Source organism: Notechis scutatus, chromosome 8 (assembly GCF_049901735.1).
Source record: "Notechis scutatus isolate UNSWTSFEM ecotype Mainland chromosome 8, rNotScu1.2, whole genome shotgun sequence".
In the NCBI taxonomy this organism is placed as follows: Eukaryota; Metazoa; Chordata; class Lepidosauria; order Squamata; family Elapidae; genus Notechis; species Notechis scutatus.
Genome location: NC_142016.1, coordinates 24,184,158 through 24,208,909, shown reverse-complemented (window position 1 = coordinate 24,208,909; position 24,752 = coordinate 24,184,158). Strand labels below are relative to the sequence as shown.

The 24,752-nt window shown below is 46.7% G+C and overlaps 1 protein-coding gene across 1 annotated transcript; it reads left to right on the top strand.

Moving 5' to 3' along the window:
• Positions 1–7,423: 7,423 nt before the first annotated feature.
• PRSS16 (serine protease 16) lies at positions 7,424–24,411 on the top strand. The gene is made up of 12 exons (XM_087971190.1): positions 7,424–7,787; positions 10,515–10,708; positions 11,229–11,328; positions 11,752–11,881; positions 12,828–12,951; positions 13,768–13,845; positions 15,147–15,194; positions 16,599–16,871; positions 18,244–18,385; positions 20,115–20,294; positions 22,946–23,091; positions 23,990–24,411. The coding sequence occupies exons 1-12, from the start codon at positions 7,721–7,723 to the stop codon at positions 24,038–24,040; spliced, it is 1,533 nt and encodes a 510-aa protein (XP_087827316.1). The 5' UTR covers positions 7,424–7,720; the 3' UTR covers positions 24,041–24,411.
• The last annotated feature ends 341 nt before the right edge of the window (positions 24,412–24,752 follow it).

Sequence of the window (24,752 nt, the reverse complement as noted above, 5' to 3'; positions counted from 1 at the left end):
TTGAAAACAACCAGCAGCTTGAATGTGTGGGGTGACAGCTGGGCCAGGTGCTTTTTCGCTTTTGAGCAATTAAAGCAATTGATCTTCTTTGGCCCTGGATCGATCACCGATCAGTGAGAGATTGTCGCCAACTATGTCCTCAATCGGATCTCTTGCAGGCTTAGTATTTCATGCACAACAGGCGCGCAGGTGGGAGTTAGCTTGGCGTGTTGATGGAACCCACCTCATTTGGATTATGGCTTATTTAGATGCTGGTTGACCATATAGTCAACCATACTGTAGGGGACACGGCGGCTCAGTGGCTAAGACGCTGAGCTTGTCGATCAGAAAGGCCAGCAGTTCGGTGGTTCGAATTCCTAGCGCCGCGTCACGGAGTGAGCTCCCGTAACCGGTCTCAGCTTCTGCCAACCTAGCAGTTCGAGAGCACGTAAAAAATGCAAGTAGAAAAATAGAGATCACTTTGGTGGGAAGGGAACAGCATTCCGTGCCCCTTCGAAGGTGTTTAGTCATGCCGGCCACATGACCACGGAGACGTCTTCGGACAGTGCTGGCTCTTCGGCTTTGAAATGGAGATGAGCACTGCCCACTAGAGCCAGAAATGACTAGCACTGATATGCAAGGAGAACCTTGACCATATCGTGCAAAGCCCCTAAGAGTCGACTCAACCACTGTTAGCCCAGTGAGGTAGTTTAGCCAGGAAGCACGCTCAGACGAAAGAATTCCACTTTATTGTAAGATTACCTGAACAGAATCTCGCACCACTGAAGAGGTGGCGTCAAAAGAGGGTCCGGCCTAGAATCCTTACGTAGTCACAAGCAAAAGAAGTTCCAGTTCTCCCTGGAGTGATCTTAACTTCAGCCAGGTACAGGTAAACCTCAACTTACAACCAGTTGACCCCAACATTTCTGTTTCTAAGCAAGAGAATTGTTAGGTGAGTTTTTTGCCCCGTTTTACGACACGTCTTGCCACAGTGAAGTGAATCGCCGCGGTTGTTAAAGTTACTAACACGGTTGTGAAGTGGCTTCCCCGCTGCCTTTGCTTGTCGGAAGGTCACGAAAGGTGAGCCTGCAACCGTCATAAATACATGCCAGTTGCCAAGCATCTGAATTTGGGTCACACGCAACAGGGCAGGTGCTTTTCTAAAGCCACTTTTTTTCAGTGCCGCCGCTGTAACTTTCCACGGTTTCTAAACCAATCGTTGTAAATTGAAGGCTGCTTGTCTTGACCATCGATTGAGAAGACTTTTTGTGCAGAAGATTCTGAAAAAGCAGCTTGGAGAACAACCATGACCTGGATGACTGAGAATCTCTCTAGACCTTCCTGTACAAAGACGATAGCAATATAAATCAGTTTAATCGAACTTTCTCGTGTGGACCTGATCTTTCGCACCTGATACAAGTCGCATTTCTTCCCTCCCTCCCCTTTTACAGCCCAAGAGACTTGAAAGGGTGCCTTCTGGGTCATTTGGGGGGGGGTACTCAGTAGCCTCTTATCTGTGGTTCATCCATCTCCCAAGGTCCTTCCTACGTACCATTCCGATGGCAGCAGTGGAGGGCGCTCTTTGATCAATGCAACCAAGCGAAATACAGGGACTCCTCAACTTACGACCACAATGGAGCCCCAGAATGCTAAGTGAGAGGTTAAGTGAGTCTGGACCTATTTTATGACCTTTCTTGGCCACCGTTGTTAAGTGGATCACTGCAGTTGTTCGGTGAGTCACGTGGTTGTTAAGGAAATCCAGCTTCCCTGTTAACCTTGCGTGGCAAGGGGTCACAAAAGGGGAATCGCACGACCTCCGGGACGCTTCGACCGTCATAAAGATGAGTCAGTTGCCGAGTGTCTGAATTTTGATCACGTGGCCCTGGGGATGCGGCAATGGTGGTGTGAAAAATGGTCATAAGTAACGTTGAACTGTCACTAAACGAGCTGCTGTAAGTCGAGGACTCCCTGTGGGTTGTGTGAACAGCATTGTTTATGAATTTTCCCAGCCTTATCTTAGATGGGAGCGTGCAAAGAACCTTCCGCTCCCAAATGCCACCTCTGCTCCTTCCTATGTTTTATTTCTAGGGGAGAAATAATTTCTGTTTTGAGGCGTTCTTGGAATATTTGCAAACCATTGAAGGGAATTCACGATGACTTGGGAGAAAAAGGTGCCCCAGCAGGTGGTCAGAATGGCCAAGAGAGCAGCTACAGGAGGGGTATGGAGGCTCTGCCCATTTGTTGTCCGTGCAAAGAAGAGATGGACCTTCAATTGGGCTGTGAGGGCCGCCATTTTGAGTAGGTTCTGCTGAGGAAAATGGTGCTCTTTCTGAAGTAAATCCACACGTTTGGAATCCATTGATCAGCTGACCCAAAACTGACTTGTTGGAACAGATCAAGGAGAAGCTGTCATCCACCAAACCACCCACCCCATCCATCCATCCCACCCCATTCCATCCCATCCATCCATCCCATCTATCCATCTATCCATCCATCCATCCATCCCATCCACCCATCCACCTTTCCTTCCTTCCTTCCTTCCTTCCTTCCTTCCTTCCTTCCTTCCTTCCTTCCTTCCTTCCTTCCTATCAATCCATCCCTCCATCCAGCCATCTCTCTCCCTCCCTTCCTCCACTCATCCCATCCCATCCAACCATCCATTCAAACCAGGAACGAACCCCCCAAATAAATCATGAGATCATGACACCCAAGACTTGCCTAGCCGTCTAGAGCAGGGGTCCCCAACCACCGGTCCGCAGACCGGTACCGGTCCGCGGAACAAGTCCTACCGGGCCGCTGGTTGCTGGCGCCGCCATCTTTTTGATGAAAAAGTGCTTCCAGTGAGCTTTGCCGGGTAAAGCTCACCGGAAGCACTTTTCATCAAAAAGATGGCGGCGCTGCCTCGTGAGCTTTTCCAGGTAGAAAGCCATTTCTACCGGAAAAGCTCACGAAGCGTGCGCCGCCATCTTTTTGATGAAAAGTGCTTCGGTGAGGTCACCGGAAGCACTTTTTCATAAAAAGATGGCGGCGCCCAGCTGATGCCGGTACCGGGCCGCGGCGCCCAGCTGATGCCGGTACTGGGCCACGGCATAAAAAAGGTTGGGGATCACTGGTCTAGAGGCTGGCCATTTAGACCTTGGTCATCACCCGTCTATAATCCTGTGCCCTGGAGCCCGGGTGTCCAAACGTAGCAGCTTTTAAGACTTGTGGACTTCCAACTCCCACAATTCCGCAGCCAGCCCTGCATGGCCACAAGTCTTAAAAGTTGCCAAGTTCGGACCCCTTTGCTCTGGGAGTTGATGGAGGAACGAGTTGACCTTGCAAGTTTCTTTCAGGGTCAGGGAGAAGCTGTCCTCCTAATCCATTCCTAAGTCTTCTCTTCGGGTTCTTTCCAAACCGGGGAGCTCCTACTGGAAAGCAAAGCCACCCCAAAAACAAAGAAGGGACCTGCCAATACGTGACTTTTTGTCACTTTAAACACCTGTTATGGCTTCCCCTATTCCAGACCCACCTTCCAATCCCACTGGAAGTGACCCCTTAACTCACAGCAATTTGCATTCTGCTAAAAAACAAAAAGGAAGAAGGAACCAACCCAGTTTATCCAGTTTATTTTCAGAGAGATAAAAACTGGGCCTGTTTTCTTCCACATTTTTTTTTTTTTGGGGGGCAATGCCCTCACCTTCGAGAAACAGCTCCTGCCCTTCATATTCCACTGCCCTCCCCACCCCGAGTCTTCCAACGGAGTGACATTTGTTATTTTTACTTATCTAATTTAGCAAATGCCCCCCAAATCCTCTTACGGCCCTCCAGATTGGTAACGGAATTAGTGGGGATTAGAGGAGCTGCTAAGGATGGCAAATTGGTTCCCTTTTTGGGGGGGCGTTGGCATCTGCTGATCGGTGCACCGTCCCCTGGGGTAACCTTTTTAATTAAAGAGGACAAGGTTTTAGAATTAAAAGGATCAGCCAGGGTTAAGGAGACACGGGTGGCACCCTGGGCCCAAAATGTTTTCGATGATGCTGTATTAATAAATATATGGAGGGGGGGTTGGCTTTGATTCAACTCTGGTCTGGTTGCCGTTGGGCGCGTACCCCTTTGCCAACTTTGGATGGCGTTGAAAAATCAGCCAGGTCCTTGGAAAAATATTTTTCTTCCGTGGGAACGGCGTTCCCTCGATTTGGAGGCTTCGGTAAGTGGCTTTAGGAGGAAAGAGGCAGTGTTAAAATTTATATTTCTCCATGTGTGTTTTGATTCGTTGCATTTTTTACAGCGGCCCCTCTCCAGAAGGGACTCTGGGTAGCGTACATCATCACACTTAATCAAATCTATATCTCGAAAAGCGAAATACCCCTCATGCATCATCACAAAAATCTCCAAAACCGTGAAGCCTACAAACTTGAAATTTGGCCTGTATGTTCCTCTTGGCTTCTAGGGGCTCACTAAGAAAGGATTTTTCGAAATGACCACCAGAGTATTACTATTTCGTATATTATTATTATTAACACGCTCTGATGCTAAGTTGTTCTACTCCCCCTCCCCACCTGAAATCTGTTCCAAATGCAAAACACAAGCAGAGGAGTTTCAGTTTCAGTTTTACTTTCACAGGGCAAGCAGCTTTAGGACAGAACAGTTGAGCTGAGCTAAGCTCAGGGTCCATGCTGTCTCCTTCCTACTCACACAGCAAATACTGTTTCAGTTTCCAAACTGCCCTCAACTCTCTCATACACTGACAGGACGCTAGGCAGATGAATACCGATGGATGCTGGTAGGCAGAGGCAGAATTTGAGGGCAATCCATGTATGCTCAGAGACATCTTGCCCTCCAAGGATGCAGGAAGGAGGAGGAAGGGGGTAAGGGGAGGAGGAAGGGGAAAGGAGGAGGAGGAAGAGGGGAAGAGGAAGGGGAGGGGAGGAGGAAGGAGGGAAGAGGAAGGGGAGGGGGAGAAGGAAGGAAAGGGAAAGGAGGAGGAGGAAGAGGAAGGGGGAAGAGGAGGAGAGGAAGAGGGGAAGAGGAAGGGGAGGGGAGGAGGAAGGAGGGAAGAGGAAGGGGAGTGGGAGAAGGAAGGGGAAAGGAGGAGGAGGAGGGAGGAAGGGGGAAAGAGGAGGAGGAAGAGGAAGGGGAAGAGGAGGAAGAGGGAAGGAGGAGGAAGGGGGGAAGAGGAGAAAGGGAGCAAGTAGGAAGAAGGGGGAAGAGGAGGAGGAGAACTGGTTTGTTGCTGGCTGACCTGCTGAATTGGAAGGAAAATGGGGGAGGGAGGAAGATGGGAGTTTGGGGAGGGGGCAGAGAACATTTAATCTGCCAACCTGTCAGCAGGTTTTAGAGCAGGAAAGTAGAGAGGCAGATTGGATGATAATCTCCCTTGATCCCCCAGAGACAGATGGGCGGAGGGGACCTTGCCAAGGTGAAGCCAGGAGCAGGGCAGGAATAGGAGACATAATTGATATTTTTTTTGGGGGGGTCGCCAGGCAGGCAGGATGGAGTGGGTGGGGGGGCGCGTGAGGAAGCTTAAATTTGCTTGCAAGGTTTCTAATGCAAAATAAATACATCATCGAGTGTGGTTCCAGGTCTTTCAGCATTTTAAAACAAACATGAGCATAATTTCATGTTCCTACTATTAACTTTCTTATCTGATTTAATATTATTAAAAAAATTACCTGGGCAGCTATTTCAATAAGAGAAGATGGATGACATGCATGCATTCATACATACATGATGACATAGGTATGTATAGTGTGTATGTACAGGATACATCACTATATCAGATAGTAGCTAACATATAAATTTAATAAAGGACGCATTCAATGGATCAAATCACTCAAGTTTAAAAACTGATTTATTGTATTATTATATATAATAGTCAAGCAGTCTACTGGCACGAAGCCGAAAGCACCAGCCTGAGGATGGCGAGTGGGACCTCGCTGAAACATCACCAAGATAGTCTTAATCTTACACAGGAAAAGACCCGAACACACCTAGACCTACGTGTGTGTGTGTCTGTATATATATGTATATATATGTTTTCTCAAGTTTTCGCGGGTACTTACATGTATGGCCTTCAGCTTTGTTCGGGTATTTTCCCACGTCATTATAGTTGTGCTTTTAAAGTTGTAGCAACGTTTCAGCAGAATCTCATCTGCCATCATCAGGCTTCTGTATTGTGTCTGTCTGTGAGTCAGACTTTTACAGTGGTTTCAGATTTAAATTTGGGGCAGCCTATTGCTGTGCCAGAATGGTTTTTTCTTAAGTTTTCGCGGGTACTTACATGTATGGCATTCAGCTTTGTTCGGGTATTTTCCCACATCATTGTAGTTGTGCTTTTAAAGTTGTAGCAAGCCTGATGATGGCAGATGAGATTCTGCCTAAACGTTGCTACAACTTTAAAAGCACAACTACAATGACGTGGGAAAATACCCGAACAAAGCTGAGTGCCATACATGTATATATATGTATACACACACACAAATAAATAAAACAAGCATCAACCAACAATACTACCACTACCACTACTGTAATTCGATTCACCGCCGCGACTCTGCTGCCCCCTGGCGGCGAGAAAGTTTTCCGACTTCCGCGGAACGAGGAACCGAGATTTTCTCTTTATTGGGGTTTACAGATTTACAGATTGAGTTGGAAGGGACCTTGTAGGTCATCTAGTCCAACCCCCCAAGCAGGAGAGTTTCCCCTTCAGGTTCGTGGAAACCGGTTGGCCTTTTCCTATAAGATCCGCGGCGGGCGTGGGAACGACCCTGAAGGAGCGACCGCGTCTTCCCCGCGCGTGGGTCCTTCTGACGTCACCAACTTTGTTTCATCTTCTCACGACTCGATTTTTTTCCCCCGATTAATTTTGGGGTGGTGATTACTCCATCCCTGGAGATTTTTTTTTTCCCAAGAAGAGACTGAAAAGCCCCGGAGAAGAATTAAATGTTCTCATCATCGAGAAGAATTCACCCGTGGAACGACTTGTCTTCAGAAGTTGTGGGGGGCTTCCAACATTGGACGCTTTTTTGTTTTTGTTTTTTAAAGAAAAGATCGGACAACCAATTGTCTGAAATAGTATAGGGTCTCCTGCTTGAGCGGGCCGGGTATAGGGTTCTGTTGAGCGGGGGGGGGTTGGGGGTTGGACTAGACGACCTCCAAGGCCCCTTCCGAGTCTTGTTATCTTGCTTTGCGCCTCGGGAACACACAGCGGGCGGAGCCGCGCTGAAGTTTGGCGGGGCAAGGAAGGAAACCAGGGGTGCGGGGTGGAGAGGAGGGAGGGGCAACCGGCAAGAGTTGGGGATCCGTGTCAGCGGCCGCGTTCACACACACACGCACACACACCCCGCCAGGAATCCCGAGGTTGACTTCATCCACGCTATCACGTGAAACCATCACATGCCTGGTGTGTGTCTGTGTGAGAGAGAGAGGGGGAGGGGGCGGGGTCGCGCATCACATGAGATCAGCTGTTCGGGCTTTGGGCTGACACGTTTGTGCAAACGCTGCAGATCCGATGCAAGCAAAGCAAAACAAGACAAGGCAAGGCAAGGCAGGTCCCGGCCTTTGAACCCGGGCCCGTCCCTCCCCGACCCCCCTCCCCCTTTTGGGCTTCCTGGCACGTCCCTTTGCAAAGCGAGGAGGGCCGAGAGGGGGGTGGGGGTGGGGTCCGCTGCTCACGTGAGCGAGGCTTTTTCTTGTCCCGGGGGAGACAAGCAAGACTTGATTTGACTTCGCTTCGCTTCTTCGGCTCCCGGTGGTTTGGAAGATGCTGGCCCGGTTCCGCCTTTCCTGCGGGCTCCTGCTAGCCGCCCTACTCGCCTTTGCTCACGCAGGTGAGTTCGGAAGGCCCTCCGGAGGTGGGGGGGGAAGCGGCCCGCTGGGGTTACCGCGTGGTCCCCTTTCCTCTCTTGTTTGCTTGCCTTCTGCTTGGGACCAGCGGTGGTCCCAGTTTCCCATAGAGGCCAGTTCAGTATTTGGGGAGCGAGCGGGGGGGGGGACTTAAAGACACGGAGGTCAGCATGCTTAATCACAGCCCCCTTCCCAGCCAGGTGATACTCACCTGTGGGAGAGTGCGCTAACAAGGGGAGGCTCAGTTTTACAACTGTATTATTAAGTGGTAGAATGTGCTGGCAAGGGGAGGCTCAGTTTTACAGCTGTAAAGCATAGGACCCCCTCCCCTTCACTTCCAACTTAATTGTAGACCCGGCCTCACCAGGTGTTATTCAGCGGTAGAGTGCGCCAGCAAGGGGAGGCTCACTTTTAACAGCAGCATTATTTGTTAAAAGTACATATTCCATTTATCTTCTGCCTATCTCACTCTGGGGCTGTCTAGGCAGTCAACGCTAGGGACTTTCCGGGTGCTTCAACGTGGCCCCCTGCCCTTCCTGGGGATAGGGGTAGAGTGCGCTGGCAACGGGAGGCTCAAGGTTTTATTCAGTGACTCCTCCACTCCCGGCATGCTTAATTACAGACCCTGTCCCACCAGGTGATATTCGGTGGTAGAGTGCGCCAGCAAGGGGAAGCTTGGTTTTGCAGTTGTAAAAACCCAGAATTCCTCCTCCAATCCTGTTAGCTCAGGAATTCTGGGAGTTGACGTTCACAAGTCTTAAACTTGTCAAGTTTGAAGACCCTTGCTCTAATAATTTCCATCTGGTTATTGCTTATATTCTATTATATTAAAAATTATATATATGCTAATATTCCCCCTCTTTCTTATTTCTACCTCTATTCTAGCTTCTAGTCAGGCCACAGTTACTAAGCCTAGTGTTAATACCCATGTTTATATTAAACTTGGCATGTTTAAGACTTGTGGACTTCAACTCCCAGAATTCCTGAGCTAACATGACTGGAGGTCAGGAGGAATTCTGGGAGTTGAAATCCACAAGTCTTAAAGCTGTAAAATCTGAGGACTCCTATATTATGATATAATCCTTCATTATTTGGTTATTCAGTGTTTCAATGCGCCCTTCTAGTGCCAATCAATCAGTGCATTCTGAGTTTATCTCGCCCAATAAATAAACCTTGATTGTGGCTGATGAAATCTGTGAGTCACTTTCAGGAAATGGAGGTCTTGTGACTGGTTTTTTGATACCTTTAGCTTCTGAGAATTACGAAGCCGAAACGGATCTTCTGTTTCATTTCTGCAAAAGTAGCTTGAGAAGAGCATCTGTCTCCCTCTTGGAGAAAACAAGGAACTAAAAGTTACTTGTAACTGACTTGGACGTTTTTCTTGTAATTACAAAAACAAAAACCCCAAAGTGACTTGTAATTTGAGAAAGTGTTGATTTCCAGCTATGCAGAGAGACTCAACAGATGCCTGAACGGGCCGCTTGCCCGATACAAATGTAACCAAGCATGTAGATTAACAGAGTTGGAAGGGACCTTGTAGGTCATCAAGTCCAACCCCCTGCCCAAGCAGGAGACCCTACACCATTTCTGACAGAGGACAGTCCAGTCTCTTCTTGAAAGCCTCCAGGGATGGAGCTCCCACTACTGAATAACACAATAATAACAGATTAACAGAGTTGGAAGGGACCTTGTAGGTCATCAAGTCCAACCCCCTGCCCAAGCAGGAGACCCTACACCATTTCTGACAAATTGCAGTCCAGTCTCTTCTTGAAAGTCTCAAGTGATGAAGCTCCCACAACGTCTGAAGGCTACTTCTGTTCCATGGGTTGATTGTTCACAGATTCATTCAGAGATCTATCTATCTGCCATTGGCTAGCTCAGTATGTCACATAAAATTTGCTAGCAAGCAAACTCACAAAATTAACTCCCAACGCACCATTATGTAAATATTGAACTTTTTATATAAAAAAGAGCAACTTTTACCCCAAATCAGGCCAAGCAGGCAGGCAGATTGAGTTGCTTGCAGAATCACAGATTCATTCAGAGATCTACCATTCTGCAATCTGCTACCTGAGTCTGCAGTGAAAAATAGAAGCTAGGAAGGTTGGGCTCTGCTTTTAGATTACCTAGAAAGCAAGAAATCCAACCGTTTCCTGCTTTCTAGCTAATCTAAATCTCCAGAACAGCTGATAGTTGGAACAGCTGGTGGGAGGGAAAAGAAAAATAGCAATTTACCAAAAAATAGGCTAACGCAGGCAAGTTGGATGGAGCGCATGCCAGGTAAGCAGTGAGGGGGAGGGGAGGAGCAGGGCCAGCCAGTGGTGCGATTTGCCGGTTCTCGGAGCTGGGCAGAATCATAACAACCGGTTTTATAGAATTGGTCCGACTAGGTAGAATCCTACCCCTGGTCTGTATGTACTTTGTTTTTGGACTGAATTTTCTCCAGTTAAAGGCTGTTCCTGGGAGAGTTTTTTTTCCTCCAGCCGAAGGTAACCTGCACATTGGGGGCAAAGTTGGAAATAATAAAAGGATTCTTCTTGCTTATGTGACTGGGTTGCCTTTGTGCCACGCCCCTTTGGATCATCACACCTAGGCATTGCATCTAACTGGAAACCACCTTGAGTTTAGACAGGGTTTATACTGAAGTATTGTGCAAAGTTTTTCTTTTTCTTTTTAATCTTTATTTCTCCCCCCCCATGTCGCCCTTTTAGGCAAAGTTTTCTGGCTCTTCCGCCAGCATGTCGAGCGGCAGCGCGAACAACAAGCCATGAGGGAAGTGCAGATGCGTTGGCAGCTGCAGAGCCAGTTTAGGCCAACGATGCTAAATTCAATCTCCACTAAGGTGGGGGTCATCCCTCAGCGTCTGGATCACTTCAACCGTCAAGAGAGACGCGTCTTTAACCAGGTGAGAAAGCGGCAGTTGAGAACGGACAGCTGTGTACGTTCAGATCGGCCCTGCCTTGGTGGTGTTTCTCAACTTAGGCCCATTTAAGAACTGTGGACTTCAACTCCCAGAATTCCCCTGTCAGTGTGCTATTGAATATTAAGATATGTGGACTTCAACTTGCATAGCTGGCTGAGGAATTCTGGGAGTTGGTCCACAAATCTTAAAAGTTGCCTTAGTCAGTGAACTATTGAATGTTAAGATAGATGGACTTCAACTCCCAGAATTCCCCAGTCAGTGAGCTAGTGAAGTTTAAGATTTGTAGACTTCAAATCCCGGAATTGTGCTGGCTGAGGAATTCTGGGAGTTAAAAATAGACAAATCTTAAAATTGCCAAATCTGGAGACTCCTACGGTGTTGGATGCAAATGTGAACAGTGCCCCGTTCTTAATTTTCAGCATTGTGGCTTTTCTTGACTACTAATTTTATATTTGGTGATTTGATTCTCTTCCGTCTCACTTTCTTTCTTTCTGAATTTCAGCGCTACTGGATTAATGAGCAATTTTGGCAGCGTCCCGCAGGGCCCATTTTCCTCTACATTGGCGGGGAAGAAACCCTCACGCCGTTTTCTGTGGTGGCCGGTAAGTGAGTCAGGCCGAGCGGTAGCAGCCAGGAGGCCACGCTCTCTGGAGAGGAACGTTCGGCTTGGCTTTCTCTCCCTGGGAAGAAGCGAAGCTGGGATGCGCAGCCAGGAAAATGTCCAGGGTCCCAGCTCTGCAAATTTAAATCTTGTCATTGGGGACGCCATCTTGACTTTTTTGACTCCTTTCCTACAGAGCTCCCAGCTGCCCTGTAGAGAGGAGAGGCTTCATACAGGAGAGGCCTCATAGAATTACCATAGAGTCACCTGGGGTGTGGGAAGAAAATACCCCTTCTTGGGCACAATTGTACTTTCTCCCCCTTGTAGCACTGATGTTGTTACCTAGTTTGGTAATGAAATGTCGACAGGAAAACCACCAAGCTTAGACCCCACATCACCCTGTTGCATTTTATTCTAATTTCAGGACATCATGTAGATTTGGCAGAGAAGTACAAAGCGATGGTGGTAGCATTGGAACATCGCTTCTATGGGACCAGCCTTAATCCTGATGGTTTGCAGGATGAAAATCTTCAATTCCTGTCTAGCCAGCAAGCGTGAGTTGGCCCAAAATTCACCAGTTTTCATCTTGAGGGGCTGGCTAACATCCACATCCACCTTCTGGAGTTTGCTAGACTGTTTTGGACCCATGTTTGCCAACGTTAGCAGTTTTAAGATCTGTGGACTTCAATTCCCAGAATTCCCCAGCCAGCATGGCTGGCTGGGGAATTCTGGGAGTTGAAGTCCACGGATCTTAAAATTGCGAGGTTGGGACGTGCTGGTTTAAACAGCTAGAAATCCTCAATGTTTTCTCTATTTCAGTCTGTATTTGCAAAAATAAAAAAAAAAATGGGCCTGGTTTTTTTATTTGTTTAAAAAAAAATATAAAAAATATAAATTTATTTATTTTAATTTAAATTTATATACCACCCATCTCAGTGACAAGTGACTCTATAAGCAGCTTACAACAATATTAAAAACACCAGATAAAAATGATAAAAAAAGAAATCAAATTATCAGAAACCAGCAGCAATTAAAAACCTTTTATTGCTGTCTTTTGACTTACAGGTCATGTTGGCTTATTCTAGATATGTGGGTAGAAGGAACTCCAAATGTGGGTATATGTGGGTAGAAGGAACTCCAACTATAATTCTGCAATTGCTGATTTTTAGATTCGAAGTTCAGCGTCTCTTCCTTGTTTTTATTCTGACCATTGAAAAATCCATTTAATTTTTCCTTAGGCTTCTGAGATTCCTTCAGGCAGAGTCTAAACAGGTTCGAGTCTATTTTTACTGCCTTGAGGTCTAGAAACCCGAGGCGCGAGTTGTCGGCCACTGGTTATTGCATTGACTTGAACCCAGGCCCATTTTAGACAGCATTTCAGAGGGCAGGAAGAGCTTACAACACCTTGTCCAGGGTGTGCCAGGCACAATCCGTAAGATTTGAGATGGAGAAACGCCCGCCGTGTCTTGTTAACACTCTCTGAAACCTTCTCCCTTTCAGTCTCTCTGATCTGGTTGCCTTCCGCCATTTTATCACCGAGAAGTACAACTTGAGAGCAAATCACACCTGGATTTGCTTCGGAGGCTCGTATCCTGGTTCTTTGGCTGCCTGGTTTAGGCTAAAGGTAGATGTCAACTCGTAAAACATTCCTATGCCTGTTTTAGTAGTTGCCATTAAAAAAAAAAGGGATGGAGGAAGGAAATGTGGGAAGAGCAGTGCACCAAAGCGAAAGTACATTCCAACTCTTTATCTTTAAAAGATTGTAACTAAACTACCAGAGCTTTTGCCTGCGAATATATTTAATTGGAGAACATGAATGATGACACCCAGCCCAGGAAGGTGCTCAATTGGAGAATCTAATTTATGACACACCCAAGGGGGAGGGGGGAAACGGGGTCACGGGGGACTGTAAATGACGTAGGCCAGAGTTGGCTTCATACAGGGCAGGGCCAGTAGGTCGCCTCTAATGAATCCTTTGAAGTTTGGCTCGAGAATCATGATTTAATTAGAGCGATTGCTGGAATCTTGACGGTAGGATCTGGAAAGCTTCCGAAATACAGGATTCCGTCTGCTTAACTAACCGTGAGGCCACTTAACGACTGCAAGAGAATTGCCAGGGTTGTGATCGTTGAGTGAAGCAAAGATTTTGCTTTGTGAAGATTGCGTTCCTGAGATTGCAATCTCAACTGTGGCTGTTAAATGAGGATTAGCTGTGGGGAATCAAACTCTTTTTGCAGAAAGTGGAACCTTGAGGGGGGGGGCGGCATCTTAATGGCTCCTTCTGCACATCAGAAACGGCTTTATGGAGGTCAAAGGCCAGGGAAACGGAGTTGGTTGAAAGGCTATCTCTCTTCCCTCGCCGAGAGTCCCAAATATTACAGGGAAATTTTTTTTTTTCCATGCCTTTATTGATCTTCCTTCCTTTCTTTCTTTCTTGCAGTTTCCCCATCTGGTCTTTGCCGCCATCGCTTCGTCCGCCCCAGTTAAAGCCCAGATGGATTTCACCGGCTACAACAAGGTCAGCTTTTGCCGGGATCCCAAAATAACTTCTGAATTCTGAGATGTTCATGATAGATAGATAGATAGATAGATAGATAGATAGATAGATAGATAGATAGATAGATAGAGAGAGAGAGGATAGATAGATAGATAGGATAGATAGATAGATAGATAGATAGATAGATAGATAGATAGATAGATGATAGATAGATAGATAGATAGATAGATAGATAGATAGATAGATAGATAGATAGAGATAGATAGATAGATAGATAGATAGATAGATAGATAGATAGAAGAAGAGAGAGAGGATAGATAGATAGGGATGATAGATAGATAGGGATGATAGATAGATGATAAATAGATAGATAGATAGATAGATAGATAGATAGATAGAGAGATAGAGAGATAGAGATAGATAGATAGATAGATAGATAGATAGAGAGAGAGAGAGAGATGATAGATAGATGATAGATAGATAGATAGATAGATAGATAGATAGATAGATAGATGATAGATAGATAGATGATAGATAGATAGATAGATAGATAGATAGATAGATAGGGATGATAGATAGGGATGATAGATAGGGATGATAGATAGATAGATAGATAGATAGATAGATAGATGATAGAGATGGATGATAGATAGATGATAGATAGATAGATAGATAGATAGATAGATAGGGATGATAGATAAATAGATAGGGATGATAGATAGATAGATAGATAGATAGATAGATAGATAGATAGATAGATAGATAGATAGATAGATAGATAGATGGATGGATGGATGGATGGATGGATGGATGGATGGATGGATGGATGGATGGTGCTTTCTAACTTGGAAGAGACAAAGGAGAGAGAAAAAAGCAAGCACCATAATTTATCTCTCTGTATAGTTGTTTTAGTATGGGCCACTTTGAGATGTGTGGCCTTCAACTCCCAGAATTCCCTTGCCAGCAACGCTAGCTAGAAAATTGTGGGAGTTGAAGTCCACGTATTTCAAGCTTAAAAAACACTGAGCTGTGCACTACTTGCACAGTGAAAGATTCGCCTACATATTTCATGGAAGGAAACAAAACCGGTGTTTTCCACTCTGTCGGAAGAAAAAAAGGAGAAGGAAAACAGCATGGTTCATGCACAAACTTAGTTCTCATCTATCTTTTTTAACACATTGGTTAACCATATTGTGGCCAAGGGAAGTCTGTTGTGAAACCTTTGATTCCAGATTGAAGCTGCAATATTTTAGAAAGAAGCTGGAACATATGTTTGAGAAAACCCTTAAATGTCATTTTTCCTTTTGCTTCCATTCCTTTAGATTGTCGCTGCAAGTCTATCGAATCCAGTGGTTAAAGGTTCCAAAGCGGTCAGTTGTCTTAAAAAATATTTTTAAAAGAAAATTATTTTAAAAAGGGTTTTGTTAAAGTGAGAACAGTACAAATTTAAGGAAAAATAAAATAAAAGTGATATGAAGGAAGAGAAAGGAAAGAGGGAAGGAAGAGAAGGAAGCATTCCATGGGGGAGATAGGCAGCATATAAAAGAAGGAAGGGGAAAGGGAAGGGAAGGAAGGGAAGGAAGGAAGGAAGGAAGGAAGGAAGGAAGGAAGGAAGGAAGGAAGGAAGGAAGGAAGGAAGGAAAAGAGGGAGGGAAGAGAAGGAAAGGGAAGGAGGAAGGAAGTGGAGGAAGGAAAGAGGGAGGGAGGGCAGGGGAAGGAAGGAGAAGGAAGAAGGAAGTGGAGGAAGGGAGGGAAGGAAGGAAAAGAGGGAGGGAAGGAAGGAAAAAGGGAGGGAGGGCAGGGGAAGGAAGGAAAAGGAGGAAGGAAGGGATGGAAGGAAGGAAAAGAGGGAGGGAGGGAAGAGAAGGGAAGGGAAGGAGGAAGGAAGTGGAGGAAGAAAGGGAGGGAAGGAAGGAAGGAAAAGAGAGAGGGAGGGAAGGAAGGAAAGAGGGAGGGAAGGCAGGGGGAGGAAGGAGAAGGAGGAAGGAAGTGGAGGGAGGGAGGGGGGAAGGAAGGAAGGAAGGACATCCAATATTCTTTACAGAAGCTATAAATACATTTATATTTTATCCTTTCTCTCTGAGGTTGCATCATGGTCTCCTTTTTTCCACAGTTTATCCTTTCTAATCATTGGACCCCTAAATTACAAGAATTTTTTTTTCCAATTTTCAGCAAAAAGTCAAAAGCAAATAAATTGACAAGTCTGAATCTTCCCCCTCTGGGCTTACATTCCCTATCGCTTGAAGTCCTATTGACTTTTAAGGCAAGAAATGTTCCGATCTCAAGATCCCTGGGATCTCAAGAGGTTGGCAAGGCTGCTCCTCGCTAGATTCCCTCAATCTGCTTTCTGCTGCGCCTCCTGGAAACCGAGACCCGAGTCCTTTTATCTGCACTCGCAATCTGACATCGACCCCTGCAATTTCACCAGGAGTATTTTGCAGGAGCATCCAAATTGAAAAGAGGGTGGTGCAATATGGTGCTTTGAAGCTTTGTCCTCCAACCCCGCCGAGCATTTGAACCCAGAACCCAGACCTCTTGGCTTGCTAGCTCAGCTCGATGGCTTAGCGTACTTCCTGAAGCCGAACCTAGCTAGAAACTTACCATTCAGCACTGCAAACTTGACCCTGTGCGGATCTCAATTTTTCCCCCTCCTAATTCCATGCGCATTCTTCAGTTCTGCTACTTTCGGCTTCCTATCCATGAATGTCCAGCCCCCCCGCCCAACCAAGGACCCTCCTAACTTTGGGTTGGGGCTTCTCTGCTTTCTCCCCCAGTGCCTGCAAAGAGTGAGAGAGGCCTTCGCTTCCGTGGACAGCATGGTGCGTGTCGGACGGCTGGCAAAACTCAGCGTAGATTTCCACTCCTGCAGCCCTTTGCAAGGGGACAAAGACTGCCAAGTGTTGGTCACCAACCTAGCCGACGTCTTCATGGGAGCCGTACAGTACAACTACGAGGCGATCGTGTCGGGCACCGTGGCCAGTATGTGCAGCATCATGACGAACAGCAGCGTTGGCACCCCCTATCAAAGGCTCGTTGTCACCAATCGTGTAAGGCATTTGTATTTCTGGGGGGGGGACACCACCGAGAAGGCCGTGCCCTGGCTCCTGACTGTGAACCAGTGACAAGGGTGGCCAGAGAGAGCCGGTTTGGGTTAGTGGTTAAGACACCAGGCTGAAACCAGGAGACCAGGCGACTGGGAGTTCTAGTCATACCAGGTATAGAAGCCAGCTGGGTGACTTGGGCCAATCCCCAGGAGTTGGTGAGATTAATCCCACCTCAGATGAAAGTCAGCTGGTTGGTCCTGGGCCAGTCCAGGAGACGGGAGTTCTAGTCCCACCTTAGACATGAAAGCCAGGAGAGACAGGCCAGTCACCAGGAGACTGGGAGTTCTGGTCCCACCTTAGCCATGAAAGCCAGGTGGGTGACCCTGGGCCAGTAACCAGAGATTGGGAATTCTAGTCCTGCCTTAGCCATGAAAGCCAGCTGGGTGACCCTGGGCCAGTAACTAGAGACTGGGAGTTCTGGTTCTGCTTAGGCATGAAGCCAGGTGGGTGACCCTGGGCCAGTCACCAGGAGACGGGAGTTCTGGTCCCACCTTAGGCATGAAAGCCAGCTGGGTGGCCCTGGGCCAGTAACTAGGAGACTGGGAGTTCTAGTCCTGCCTTAGCCATGAAAGCCAGCTGGGTGGCCCTGGGCCAGTAACTAGGAGACTGGGAGTTCTAGTCCTGCCTTAGCCATGAAAGCCAGCTGGGTGGCCCTGGGCCAGTAACCAGGAGACTGGGAGTTCTAGTCCTGCCTTAGCCATGAAAGCCAGCTGGGTGGCCCTGGGTCAGTAACTAAGAGACTGGGAGTTCTAGTCCTTCCTTAGCCATGAAAGCCAGCTGGGTGGCCCTGGGCCAGTAACCAGGAGACTGGGAGTTCTAGTCCTGCCTTAGCCAGGAAAACCAGCTGGATGACTTAGAGTCAATCTCCAAGATATAGTGAGGCCTGATCCTACCCCAATCATGAAAGCCAGCTGGGTGACCCTGGGCCAGTCATCAGGCGATTGAGAGTTCTAGTCCTGCCTTAGCCATGAAAGCCAGCTGGGTGACTGGGGCCCAATCCCCAGGAGACGGTGAGTTCTAGTCCCACTTTAGGCATAGAAGCCAGCCGGATGATCTTCGTCAGGCAAGTCATCAGGTGACTGGGATTTCTAGTCCCGCCTTAGCTAGGAAAGCCGGCTGGGTGTCTTTGGGCTAGTCAACCCAGCCCCCCTCACAGGGTTGTTGTTGTGTGGAAAAGATGGACAAGAAAGTGTGTTGGATACGTTCTTCGCCTTGAGTTCTTTGTAGAAATAACCAAAGAGGGATAGCGATTCAATAGATCGCTAAACCCGGAGGCAGAATTCCGAGAGTCCTTACTGGCTCTTCTCTGGGGCAGGTAATCCTGGACCAGTTGGGAATGCCGTGTTTGGAGAACTCTCATGAGGAAATCCTGGAGGAGTTACGCAACAGCAGCATTGCGATGTCGGATCTGGCGATGAGACAATGGTACTTTCAGACCTGCACGGAATTTGGCTATTGTAAGTGAGCATTGAAAGCGTCCGGATTCCTTTCCCATCCTCCCAGGCTGTTTCCAATGTGCTGTGGCTGTCTTCCCTCCCCTCCCCTCCCTTTGTCTCTCTCTCTCCCTCTCCCTCCCTCCCTCTCCTCCTCCTCTCCCTCTCCCCTTTGTCTCTCTCTCCCTCCTCCTCTCTCTCTCCCTCCCCTTCCCTTTGTCTCTCTCTCCCTCCCTCTCCCTCCTCTCCCTCTCCCTCCTTTGTCTCTCTCTCTGCCTTCCTCCCCTCCCTGCCTCCCCCTGCCTCCCCCTCCCTCTCCCTCTCCCCTCCCTCTCTCCCTCTCCCTCCCCTCCCTTTGTCTCTCTCTCTCTCTCCCTCTCCCTCCTCCTCTCCCTCTCCCTCCTTTGTCTCTCTCTCACTCTCCCTCCCTCTCCCTCCTCCTCTCCCTCTGCCCCCTTTGTCTCTCTCTCCGCCTTCCTCCTCCCCTCCCCTGCCTCCCCCTCCCTCTCCCCCTCCCTCTCCCTCTCCCTCCCCTCCCTTTGTCTCTCTCTCACTCTCCCTCCCTCTCCCTCCTCCTCTCCCTCTCCCTCCTTTGTCTCTCTCCCTCCCTCCTCTCTCTCTCCCCTCCCCTTCCCTTTGTCTCTCTCTCCCTCCCTCTCCCTCCTCTCCCTCTCCCTCCTTTGTCTCTCTCTCCCTCTCCCTCCCTCTCCCTCCTCCTCTCCCTCTGCCCCCTTTGTCTCTTTCTCCGCCTTCCTCCCCCTCCCTGCCTCCCCCTCCCTGCCTCCCCCTCCCTCTCCCCTCCCTCTCCCTCCCCTCCCTTTGTCTCTCCCCTCCTCCTCTCTCTCTCCTCTGCCTCTTTGTCTCTCTCTCCGCCTTCCTCCCCCTCCCTGCCTCTCCCTCTTCCTCCCTCCCTCTCTCCTCTTCCTCCCCTCCCTGCCTCTGTCTCCCTCTCCCCTCCCCTCTCCCTCTCCCTCCCTCCCTCTTTCTCCCTCCCTCTTCCTCCCTCCCCTCTCCCCCGGTCTCCCTCTCCTTGTTCCTAGCTTACTTCTCTCTCTCTCTCTCTCTGCTCTGGAGAATAACCTAACTCCCTCTTCTTTATGGCAGCCCTCAGATATTGGAACCCCGCTATCACGTCCCCCTAATCCTTCTTTTCATTAAACTAGACATTCCCAGTTCCTGCAACTGGTCTTCGTATGTTTTACCCTCTAATTCCCTCATCCTCTGTGTGGCTCTTCTCTGCACTCTTTGGCCTTCTTACCAAGGCATTATAAAGCGATCCTGAGGCTTCGCTTGATCTTGATTCTACCCCTCAGTGTAAACTGCGTAGGTAAAAGGAAAAGGTTCCCCTCCTTGCACATCCGTACTAGCCGCTTCTGGCTCTAGGGGACGGTGCTCATCTCCGTCACAAAGCCGAAGAGCCAGTGCTGTCCGAAGACGTCTCCGTGGTCATGTGGCCGGCATGACTCAACGCCTTCGAAGGGGCACGGAAGGCTGTTCCCTTCCCACCAAAGGGGTCCCTATTTTTCTGCTTGCATTTTTTTTTTTTACATGCTTTTGAACTGCTAGGTTGGCAGAAGCTGCTGGGACAAAAGTAACAGGAGCTCACTCCGCGACGCGACGCTAGGGATTCGAACCACCAAACTGCTGACCTTTCTGATCGACAAGCTCAGCGCCTCAGCCACTGAGCCACTGCATCTCCTTTTGTAACTGCGTAGTAAATCCCATTTCAAAATGGCTTCTCCTCCCACTTTAGATCAGACCTGCGAGGACCCAGAGTGCCCCTTTTCTCCTCAGATGAGCTTGGCCTACCAGTTAGATATCTGCACTCAAGTCTTCAACATCTCTTGTCGCAATGTCAGCGAAGGCGTCTCTTTCACCAACGACTATTATGGGGCCGATCATCCCAAAGCAAGCCGGGTTCTTTTTGTTAACGGTACGTCGCTGTGTCACCTCAAAAATATTTCTTTGGTCTTTTAAAGTTGCCAGCAGAAAGGGGGGGGAAAGCAGTGCATTCCTTAAATGCTTCAGATAGTTGCTAGGCAGCCGAAGCTGTTGGCACGCAAGATTATTACTGGAGAGCATGATTGATGATTCTTGGCTATGGATGTGTCCCATTGGAGAATATGCATCCAGAGGGTGGGGGGAAGACTAGGGTCAAGGGGGAAATGAATGATGTGTCTTAGAGTCGGCTGCGCCCAGTTAATGCCGACATGGTCACTCCTAATAAATGATTTTTTTTTAAACTCTGAGAGATGCGGCTAGAGACATATGATTTGAATGGGGGTGGATTGTCGGAGCCCTGACACTCTGCTTTTGAAAGGGCAAGGGTCTCCAAATTTGGCAAGTTTTAAGACTTGTGGGCTTCCAACTCCCAGAATTCCTGAGTTAACCTGACTGGAGGAGGAATTCTGGGAGTTGAAGTCCACAAGTTTTTAAAGCTGTCAAGTTTGGAGACCCCTGTGAAAGGGCTAAGTGGGATTGGAACTGGCAAACAATAGGAGATCCCAGGAAGGTTGGAAAACCCTTCTGCCAAGACACGGCAACGTGGACACCCAGGTGGACGGGAAGTTGCCAGCAGTCAAACGTGATGTCTAGAGTGGATTTTATTTGGGGCTGAGAATGGGAAAACACATCAGCTCATTAATAAAGGAGAATATTTGTAACTCAGGGCTGACCTGAGGGATCCTTGGTGCTCTCTGAGCTTGATTGTTTTCTTGCAGACGTTTTATGACCCAGCTAGGTAACAGCATCAGTGCTAGAAGGGAGTGGGGTTTGTGGAGAGGAGGAGGAGGAGGTGGAAGAAAAATAATAATAGTAATAGTAATAGTAATAGTAATAGTAATAATAATAATAATAATAATAATAATAATAATAATAATAATAATAATAATAATAATAATAATAATAATAATAATCCCAATTGTAATTGGAGCCCTTGGAGCAATACCTAAAGGGCTACCTTGCTATTTGGAAATCCTGAATTTATCAGACTTGAACACCCTGATTCTACAAAAAAACCACCCTACTTGGAACAGCTTATATCCTCCGTTGCTACCTGAACAGTTTCTAGGTCCTTGGTTAGGACTGGAGCTGTTGAGCTACCAACCAGCCCCAAAGGCTGTGAATCTCACTAAAGATTAATAATAATAATAATAATAATAATAAGGACTCGAGCTGTTGAGCTACTAACCAGCCCCAAGGTTGAATCTCACTAAAGATTAATAATAATAATAATAATAATAATAATAATAATAATAATAATAATAATGGTTAGGACTCGAGCTGTTGAGCTACCAACCAGCCCCAAAGGTTGAATCTCACTAAAGATTATTATTAATAATAATAATAATAATAATGGTTAGGACTCGAGCTGTTGAGCTACCAACCAGCCCCAAAGGTTGAATCTCACTAAAGATTAATAATAATAATAATAATAATAATAATGGTTAGGACTCGAGCTGTTGAGCTACCAACCAGCCCCAAAGGCTGTGAATCTCACTAAATATTAGATGATGATGATGATGATGATGATGATGATGATAGTCCTTGTTGGTCTCTGGACTTGGTTGTTTTCTTGCAGACAAACTAGGTAACATCATCAGTTCTGGAAGGGAGTGGGGCTCGAAGAGGAGGAGGAATAATGTGGGGTCTTTGGTGGTCTCTGAGCTTGCTTCTTTTTCTTGCAAACATTATATGACCCAAACCAGGTAGCCTCATCAGTGCTAGGAGTAACACTCATGTTGTTCCCTACTTTGGGTCCTGAAATGTCTGCAAGAATTGTATTTGCTAAAAACTGGAAAAATGAGAAAATACCATTGCAGGAAGAAATTATTAAGAAAATATTGGAATGTGCTGAAATGAGTAGATTGACATTTGAAATTAGAGAACAAGAGGATAACAATTTTATAAAATTTGGGACCTTTTCTATCAATGGTTGGATGATAAAACACAATAATAGAATATTTAGAATTTTAGATAATAATGAATATATAAAGAGACATTTTTTTTCTTTTTTATTCGATATCACATCTATAAAAAGTTTTCAGGATAGATCTGGTAGGATTATATGAATTGTTATAAAATAAACTAAGTAAATTATATTTATCTCGCAAAGTATGAATGAATAAAATTATAGTCAAATGATTGTTTAATAGTGATACTAGGGTACTTAATCTTTGATTGATAATATGAGTTATTATGTGATGTAACTGTAATTGAGAGTATGAAATGAATGCACAAAAACTGGTAAACCAACCGACACACTGTTTGTATATCTATGAAAGAAAGCTGGATGTTTTCATGTTTTGTTTGTTTTGTCTGTCTTTTAAAATTAATAAAATTGTTTTTTAAAAAAAAAATGTCTGCAAGAAAACAACCAAGCTCAAATCAACTCACAGTTTAAAAAACACAGTGTGCGAGAGAACTTTGCCGATTTCTAGCAAATTTGTGCTTTGCAACACAGTACCAGATGTATTTAGGCCTGGTGTCAGACAAGTCCTCATCTTACGACCGTAATTGAGCCCCAACATCCCTGCCTGAGACGGACTGATTTTTTTCCCCCCTTTCCTTTCCAACCTTTCGCAGGCGACATTGACCCTTGGCATGCCCTGAGTGTCCTCAAGAACGAGTCCTCCTCGGAACTGGCCATTTTAATCAACGGTACTTCGCACTGTGCCAACATGTATTCGCCTGCACCCGGGGACCCTTGGTCCCTTATCCGGGCCAGACAGGTGAGACTGGTGAAGGAGGCTGAAGCAAAGAGACGGGAAGGTTGTGTGGGAAATGCAGCAGGTGGCATAATAAATTAAATTTTAAAAAAAAAAACACAATAAGTAGTCTGAAATCGAGGCTTCAATTTTGGGGGCAAGCTGAACTTTTTCCAAATGAAAATAAATGACTCAAATGGTTAGCACCAGCTAGAAACTGGGAGGCTGGAAGTTCTAGTTCTGCTTTAGGCATGAAAGTCGGCTGGGTGGCTTTGGACCAATCAACAGAAGACAGTGGTTGTAGTCCCGCCTTACGGGTGAAAGCTGGTTGGGTGACTTTGGGCCAATCACTAGGAGACAGGGAGTTCTAGTCCTGCCTTAGGCAGGAAAGCCAGGTGGGACTTGGGCCAATCACCAGGAGACGGTGAGTTCTAGTCCCGCCTTAGCATGAAAGGCAGCTGGGTGACTTGGGCCAATCACTAGGAGACTGGGAGTTCTAGTCCTGCCTTAGGCAGGAAAGCCGGTGGGTGACTTTGGGCCAATCACCGGAGACGGTGAGTTCTAGTCCCGCCTTAGGCATGAAAGGCAGCTGGGTGACTTTGGGCCAATCACTAGGAGACTGGGAGTTCTAGTCCTGCCTTAGGCATGAAAGCCAGGTGGGTGACTTTGGGTCAGTCCCCCTCTCTCAGCCCAAACCACCTCACAGGATTGTTGTTTTGGGAAAAAAGAGGAAGGAGGAGTATTCTGTATATTTTGCAGCCTTGAGTTATTTATAAAAATAATAAAGGCAGGTAGAAATGAATAAATAGAGGAGGAAGCAAGTAAGAACAGAAGATTGGCAAAGAATCCGCTGAGAAAGACAAACTAATACTTCTTTGAAGTTAATAAAATTTGCTCTATTTTTTTCTTTTTCTTTCTTTAGCAAATTACCGCCTGGGTTGGCAAATGGCTGAATTTAGCAAAAATTCCCTGAGATAACCTGCGTACACAAGAAAGAAAAGTAGCTGGACCATTTTGTGTAGCTAGAGATACGAAGCAAACGCTGTTTGGACTTGCCTTCACGTAGAGATTTGCACGAAATTCCTTCGGCACACAAGAAAACTACCTCTTTTGCCACCTTGGCTCTGCTTTTTAACTTTTTTATAAAAAAAAAACCACGCACACTACTTTCTAAATGCACATTTTTTAAAAAAAAATGATTTAATGAACTCTGTGGATCTTGGCTGACTTAGCCTGCAGCACGAAGCCCTCACCGGGCTGGTTTCCAATTTGCAACATGTGAAACCCAACCTATTGGGACAAAATGTAAATTTATTACAATAAGAAATAAAGTTGATAAACCGTAGTTAAGTGGCTTTGGGGGGGTGGGGGGGAAGGGAGGAAATCTATGACCTGGATCGTTGTGAGGTCACTTGCAAATGAAGTCATATCTACTTAAGTAAAAGGAAGCTAGAGAGGAAATGTTGCTGTTTTTTTTAAAAAAAAAGAAATAGTGGCTTTGAGCTGCTTGCGATAGAAAGAAATTTAGCAATGATGAAACTTTTTCCCTTTATGGGTAAACCTTGACTTAACAACTGGGTCCAGAACCTCCATCGCTAAATAATGCCATTAAATGGTGTTAGACTTCTGGAAGGAGAGGAATCTGCTCCACTTTACATTCAAGAGAGGCTGTGTGGAGAGAGTTT

Bases quoted from the DNA above. Each gene is read 5' to 3' on its own strand.
- PRSS16 (XM_087971190.1), top strand. From the start codon at position 7,721: ATGCTGGCCCGGTTCCGCCTTTCCTGCGGGCTCCTGCTAGCCGCCCTA. The intron at 7,788-10,514 runs GTGAGTTCGGAA...TCGCCCTTTTAG, and splicing joins ACTCGCCTTTGCTCACGCAG to GCAAAGTTTTCTGGCTCTTC. The intron at 10,709-11,228 runs GTGAGAAAGCGG...TCTGAATTTCAG, and splicing joins AGAGACGCGTCTTTAACCAG to CGCTACTGGATTAATGAGCA.